The sequence below is a fragment of the Phyllostomus discolor genome, chromosome 5 (assembly GCF_004126475.2).
Source record: "Phyllostomus discolor isolate MPI-MPIP mPhyDis1 chromosome 5, mPhyDis1.pri.v3, whole genome shotgun sequence".
Taxonomy (NCBI): Eukaryota; Metazoa; Chordata; class Mammalia; order Chiroptera; family Phyllostomidae; genus Phyllostomus; species Phyllostomus discolor.
Genome location: NC_040907.2, coordinates 126,893,146 through 126,900,161, shown reverse-complemented (window position 1 = coordinate 126,900,161; position 7,016 = coordinate 126,893,146). Strand labels below are relative to the sequence as shown.

Below are 7,016 nucleotides of genomic sequence, written 5' to 3'. Positions count from 1 at the left end.
CTCTCAGTTAGGTGAGACCATGTGATCATGTTCTTCCTGTGGAATACAAGCAGAAGTGAAATGTGCTACTTCTGAGTCTAAGCTTTAAGACTGTGGGTAATGTTCCTCCATTTCCCATTCCCACTGGCTGGGGCCCATAGCAATGCTGCCTCAACCATGTGGATGACAAGGACCCTGAATAATGTCATGAAGCAGAGCTACTCACCCACCTGGAATGTTCACCATAAATTGAATTATTGGTGAGGCTGTTACAGCAGCCTGGCTTTACTCTAACCTAAGCCTGAAATGGCAATATTATCCCCACTTTACATGAAGAAATTGACATAAAGGGCAAGAAACTTATTCATGATTGTACTGATGGTGAAAAGGCTGAGAATTAAACCCAGATTCATATCACTTCAGAGCTCACATTAACCATCCTTCCCTATTGGAACATGGGCTTTGTCTTAGCAATGATTGGAAACCACTTGAAGATTTTAAACAGTAGAGGAACAATAACATGTTTGCATGTTAGGTGGGTACTCTGCCTTCACCATGGAGGGTACGGCAAACAGTGTCAAGATTAGAGGTATGGAGATCAGCTAGGTGGTCTCTCCATGAGAGGAATAAGAATCTGAATTAGGACAGTGGTCATAAGAAGGTGAAGGAGAGGTGAGCTTCAAGAAATATAGAGAAGGACACCTCAGCAGGACTTAGGGGTTAATTTGATTTGGCTAGTGAGAGAAGAAAGTCAAAGAGAACCCCAAGTTTCTAATAAGAAACTGGTGATGACTAGGTGATGCTGATTAATAAGGTCAGGGACAGGAGGAAGCATTAGTTTGGGGTTAGGGGAGAGGAATTCCATTTTCGACATTCTCATTTGGGGTGCCCAAAGGAATTCTGGAACTCAGGAAGGGTAGATTTAAATTAGGGAGGGTCGCTAGCAAGGGGTTGATGGCTCTTGGCCTTTGTGATAGTTTGAAATGCACAGGGGTGCATAAGAAATTCAAATTCCTAAAGAAGTACCCCTCCCTCTCCCCCAATGGAAATCTTGGAGAATGAGAAGGCTTTGAGATAACTGAAGATGCTAATAATAATAATCACCACTTATGACAGCTTAACCTGCACTAAAAACAAACACACTTCATCAGTTAAGTGGTTACTAGCTATTGTCTCAATTTCACAGGTAAGGGAAATGGGTGTTAGGCAAAGGAGTTTAATTACAAACCAGAGAGGAAAGTCCTTGCTGAGGTTACACAGTAATAACTGAGCGCATGCTTTCTCCACTACACCAAAGAAACCTAGCAGTCTTGTTGGTCTACATGTCCACAGGGAGCTCTCTAGGGACTCTGGCCTAAAAATGTGATTAGAGTGGTTTTCCACTTTTGGGAACCTTTCATTCGCAAGCTGGTCGCTCGCCGCTTGCTCTGAACCAACGTGGTTATTTCAGCACCATGGTCAGGGGCGCGCCGCAGTCTTTCAGGACCTCGGTGCTGGACGGGTTAGCCAGGCGGGCACCCTCTCCGTCTGCCTTGACCCTCGCATCACAGAAGCAGCGGGGACAGATGGGAACCTGGAACCTCGCCAGGGGTCGGGGATGGGGGGCGGGGAGCCCGGCCAAAGAACAAGTTCTTGGCTTTACAAGAACTCAAGGACATGCCTTGCGCCAAAGCACAAACAACCACAGACTGACTCAGCACGGAGAACTCTGGGGTGTTAATTTAGAGACAGGTCACAGTCCTAGCTTGTTTCAATAACCCACTGAGTGATTGAGGGCCTTCGGCAAGTAGCCTACTTCCAAGACTTTGCGACTCTGTCTCTATGGGTGTGACCACCCTTCCTTGCTGGCAGATGGTACCTGAGATAAGAAGCGTCCAGCCACAAGTCTCCCACAGTCTGCTCTTGCCCCTTTGAAGGCATAGCTGATGGGTAAGGTTAGCGAGTGTCCCCCCCACTACTTTTCTTGAGCATTGTATCTTTTTTATAAAGGGCAGGGGTGGGGAGAGGAACAGAGTGGAGGATATTAATTACATGAATGTAAAAATGTAATGATAATATACCTAGCGCCTATTCTGTGCCAAATTCTCAGCTGAGTCTCCCTGCCCTCGTCCTCGTAGTGTCTGCAGTGCCAGATCCAAAAGAGTCTTTTCCATTTCTTCGGGTCAGGGGCGCGGGATTGGGGGTGGGGGTGGGGCTCTAACTTTGAACACCATAAGCACAACCTTCGCTCAGGTGCCCAGAAATCCCGTGAAAGGGTGTTAGGGAAGTTCTCAACTGAATTAGCTGAGGTTCAGAGACTTGTCCAAGGTCACAAAGCGGGACAGAACAGCCCGTAGAAGAGAGGCAGGGCAGAGTGCGCCTGTGGGGTCGCGTGCGCCCTGGATGCCGCCTGCCTTTGTTCCAGCCCAGCGGCCTGGCTCCCAGACATTAGCATTCCAATGGCTCCGGGTGCTTTGTCCTCGGACGGACGGAGGCCGGCTTGGGGGTGGGATGGGGTGGGGGAAGGGCACCATAAATCTACCTGCTTGTGTGAGCGCATGGCGGGCGCTGTTGTGGGTGGGATGGGGTGAGGGAGGGGTGGCGCAAGATTCATGTGCTGTTTTTCGGGAAGCCAGGCCTGGGCTTAGACAAAGGCAGAAGAGGGGGAAGAATTGTTCCACCCGAGCGTCTTTCCTGCTCCCGCTTGGGACCCTGTCCGGGTTTCAGGGATCTGGGGCGACCGCCTCAGACCGCAGGAGAGGTCTGAGCCATACAAATGCTGGCATAGCGGAGACGCGAGCGGCCTGATGTTTTAAAGCAGCTACATGACAAATGCCGCGAGGCAGGGCCTGGGGTCAGGTGGTAGTGATGCTAGGCCATTTTTGTGAGCCACTCAGAGGAGCAGTGCTCTTAGGAAGCCTAAGGAGGAAGTTTCCCACGTCGACGTGATTGATGGACATCTTCTTGGGCATAGGAGTCCTAAACTTTGCAGCAATTCAACCAAACCCTAAACCTTCCTTTGCCTCCCACTTGGAGAGTGGAGCTGATACCTCGGGGGTCAAATCTGCCCCAACCCAAGGTGTCAGACCAGCAGTGGAGTTGGTTAAATCGTAATTTTCTTTTTAATTCTTTGGCGGGAGGACCAATCCATGTGCAGTGGGTAACTAATAGCTCCTTAATGAGCCCCCTCAAAAATAGGAGGGGGGGGGCGTGGGGGCCTCCAGCCAGAACTCAGTGCCAACAGACACTCTTCCACCTTCAAGGGTTAGTTTGAACCAAGGGCACGTGTGCCTATTTGACACTACTTCCCGCAACCTTTCACAGGAAAAGTGATCTTCCTGCTTGAGGACTTCCCCTCCAGACCCGTAGTCCTGGCCCAAATGCCACTTTCCCTGGCCCACCTCCCAGTCCAGCCCCAGGTAACAGTGCCACCATGGCTGTAGCTTGTACTTCCACTCAGCACCAATATGTTTTGGCCTCAAATTATTTTGTCAATATACTTGCTACTGTCCCTGGAGGACAGAGATGGACCTTCCTGCTTTTTATGTTCACCCACAACCCTCCCCCCAAAGCCCAGCAAGTAGCAGGCACTGGCTTGGTCTGTGCAACTGGAGCTGCAGGCACCTCTTCCCCTTCCCCACCACCTCGGGGGTGCCCCAGGTGGAAAGCTGGCTGCGGCAGAGGTCACCAATAATCCATTAATCTTTGCCCCCCAGATAAAGCCGCTAAAGGAAATACTTTTCATTAGTTTGTTTGCTGTCCCCCCTCACACCCCAAAATCCAATCCCTGATAACCGAGACACGTCTTCTGCGAGCTGCCTTTAGGGACCTAAAGGTAGAGTAGAGGAGAGAGGAAAAGTTCAGTTTTAAACGGAGAGGGCATAAAAGGCACAGAGCGCAAGAGCCATTAACCCTTGCAAAGTCGCCACCATTGCGCTCTCTAAGGCTCTGGGAAGCAACCTACCGTCTCCAGGCCTCTGACCGCGATGCACCCTATCGACGCGGGCAGTTTCTTCCCCAGGAGCCCAGGGCCAATCCAAGGAGTTCTCGGGTTCAACGGGTAGGGTAGAGTGCGAGCCCTCCGTTTTCTTGTTGCCGTCTGCCAGACGGACTCTGCGGATTCTTAGAGCTCACATCTACTTCCAGAGGTTCTGGGGATGCCAGGAGCCAAGTAGCGGTGTTCCAGCAGCGCCCGGGGACAGATTTCGGTCACCACCGAGCACCAATCCTATTCTACCTTGGGAGTAATCAAGAAAGAGAAGCTGGAAACCTCGAACAATTTCTTGATAAGTTTGCAGCCAAGGCTGCTGGATGTCGGGGGGGGGGGGCAGACATTCCAGCGGGACCCCCCACCTCCTCTCCTCCCACCGCTTAGGTCCAAGAGTCACTGCGCCGCCACCCAGGCTGGGTACGCAAAATGCGCTCAGAAGATGCGCTGGGACTTGAAGCAGTTTGGGAAAATTCGTGGGATGCCCAGCCCGCCAGTGGCGTTTCGGGGAGGGCTCTGGGGTGGGGTTATTTATTACTCTCGCTCTTTTCCCCATAGGCAACTGAATTCCAGTGGTGTTGGGGAAAGGGTCACCAAAGCCAGTGAGTATCCCTAGTTGGAGGCTTGTCTTTTTTTCTAGACCACTCTTTGGAATAAGACAAGTTGCTACCCCATAAATAAAACAAGGGGTCTGGACCAAAGCCTTCCATTTCTTATTTTCCAAGCGTGCGCAGCTGACTTGCCTTCCCAAACTCAGCCTGCCCAGTTTTCAGCCTGGCACACAGCCTCTTAGCCCAGGCCGGAGGAAGTGCCCCAGACCCCAGAAAGTCTCATTCCTCTTTTTGGACAGAGGTGCCTCTCCCACCGCCGCTGCAGAAGACGTTCCCCTCCCCTTCCCTCTGCACGATCCAGACATCTTGCTCAGACTTCTGGAGGTTCCTTTTTTTATTGGCTTAAAATCTCATTCACCAGTGCCTAAATAATCTTATGTACAAAATATAGACCATTCCTTCTTTGAAATCTCATCAATAAATACAAAGTGTAAAACAGGGGGCAGGGGCCATATAATTTACAGTAGCAAAATTCTTTTCAAAAGATATCATATAATTTACCAACTGATTTTTTTTTTTTAAGACACCAGCTCTCCAGGTCTCAGCGAGGCGGAGGTGGGGGAAGGGCGGGAAGGCACTCCGGGGCGGGGTGGGGGGAGTGCTGTGAGACCAGTTCACAGTTCCGTCTCTGGCCCTGCAGTGGCTCCGAAAAGTGCAAGAGAAGGAGAAAAACGTCTTCGTGGATTAAGGCAGAGTGGAGCGGTCCCAGACCCCGGAACTTGACAGGGAGCAGAGTAGGAGTTAGGCCGCGTCTTTGGAGAGGCGCGCTGGGCGAGGCGAGCAAATGCTCCGAGACCCAGTGTTGAACTAAATCCCCTTGTGGGAGGGGTGGTTAGAGAGAGACCAATTGAGTGAGGACAGGGTGGTGGGAGACGGCGAGCATCTTCCGCTGTGCAGTGCTACCATTCTCGTCTTTTTTGTACGAGATTTTGGGGTGGCTGCAGGGAGGGGGCTCAAAACGTGCGCGACCTGCAATGCCCACTTGCGCGGGCAGCGGCAGAATGTAGCAGTTGGCGCGGCCCAGAGGACGGGGGATTGAACTGGCCAGCCACCCCTACGGGCACCTGGGCCCACCAGGGAAGGAGAGACGTAAGGAGCAAGTCTATGTGAGGGCCACCGGCGCCACTTTCGGGAACAGCCTCCTGCCCCTCTTCCAGCACCCACCGCCCAGCGGCCCATAGGCCATCATAGAAAGTCGGAAAAAGCCAGGGCGCTGGGGCGCAGGTAGGCAGGGGAGGCAGGAGCCTGCAGCCCGGGGCGCTCCTCCAGCGAGGTGGCAGGACTCAGGCTGCCCGCCTGGGAGACTGGGGAGGAGAGAGAACCCCAGTCTCCCGGGGAGCCGCCGTCCGGGCTGCCCATCTCCTCGCAGGGAGGCTCCAGCCCGTAGAGGCTGTGGTCCGCTATGCGCAGCGTCTGCGTCAGCGCCCAGATGTAGTTGTGGGCGAAGCGCAGGGTTTCGATCTTGGTGAGCTTCGCATCATCAGGGAAGGTGGGCAAGACGCCCCGCAGCGCGTCCAGAGCAGAGTTGAGGTTGTGCATCCGGTTGCGCTCGCGGTCGTTGGCCTTCTTGCGTCGGCTCCGTCGCTGCTTGCTCAGAGCCGACTCACTCTTGGGCCGGCTGCGTCCCCCACGCCGCGCCCGGAGCTTCCTGGTGGCACTTCGGCAGCCGCTCCCTTCAGCCTCTACGCAGCCCCCTGTCCCGCGAGTGGGGCTCGGCGGAGAAGACACGATGCAGGTGACTTCCTCTGTCGAGGCGACCGGGAAGGGCTGCTCTGTCTCGTGGGTCACTGCGACAGCTGGCGTACCCGAGGGATGAGGCGCCATCCTGCGGCGGGGTAAGAGGTACGGGCAAACGTGGGTCGGTCACCTGGACGCAGTTCTCCAAAGCGCGTCCAGGTGGGAAAAAAAATAAAAATGAAAAAACAGCCACCCCCACCTGATCAGAGAACCCTAACCCTTTCCCCTTCCAACGCCGCTCTGCGGCTTCCAGGTGTTACCTTGTTCTCGTTTGCGGAAGGGTGGAGAGCGGGTGGGCTTTGAGCACAGCTGTGAGCTGATCTGGCCCTTCGGTAGCCAAGTTCAGCTGAGTTTCTTGCGCTGCCGCTGGGGAGTTCCCGCAGGGGTGCAGAAGAGAAGCGCGGAGGGCGTCCCGGGCCCCTGCTGCTGTCTCTTGGCGCGTGTGCGAGGCCGAGCGGGTTTCCCGAGCTGCGGTCGTGTGCTCCTTGGCACGCTTTATCTGCTCTGCGGGGCCCGGAGCGTGCCTGCCCCGCCGCGGCCCGCGCCGCCGGCCTATCAGCGTGGCGACCCGGGGGCCGAGCCACGCGAGCCGGCCCCTCCCCGCGGGGCACAGCTGGATTCCGCACTAAGGGGGCGGGGGTGCTGCTCTGTTTGCTTTCTCCCCCGGGCTCCGTCCCAGCAACTCTCGGTTCCTCAAAGAGCCTCGCCCCGTGAGGAGAGCC

General features: G+C 54.5%; 1 protein-coding gene across 1 annotated transcript; it reads right to left on the bottom strand.

The window, feature by feature from the left end:
* Positions 1–5,187: 5,187 nt before the first annotated feature.
* Positions 5,188–6,762, bottom strand: NEUROG3 (neurogenin 3). Its single transcript, XM_028511201.2, has 2 exons — positions 6,555–6,762; positions 5,188–6,382 (listed from the first exon to the last, which is right to left on the bottom strand). The coding sequence occupies exon 2, from the start codon at positions 6,379–6,381 to the stop codon at positions 5,743–5,745; it is 639 nt and encodes a 212-aa protein (XP_028367002.1). The 5' UTR covers position 6,382; positions 6,555–6,762; the 3' UTR covers positions 5,188–5,742.
* Positions 6,763–7,016: the final 254 nt, after the last annotated feature.

What these genes read in the sequence shown, in the direction of transcription:
- NEUROG3 (XM_028511201.2), bottom strand. Translation starts at nt 6,381, where the DNA reads ATGGCGCCTCATCCCTCGGGTACGCCAGCTGTCGCAGTGACCCACGAG.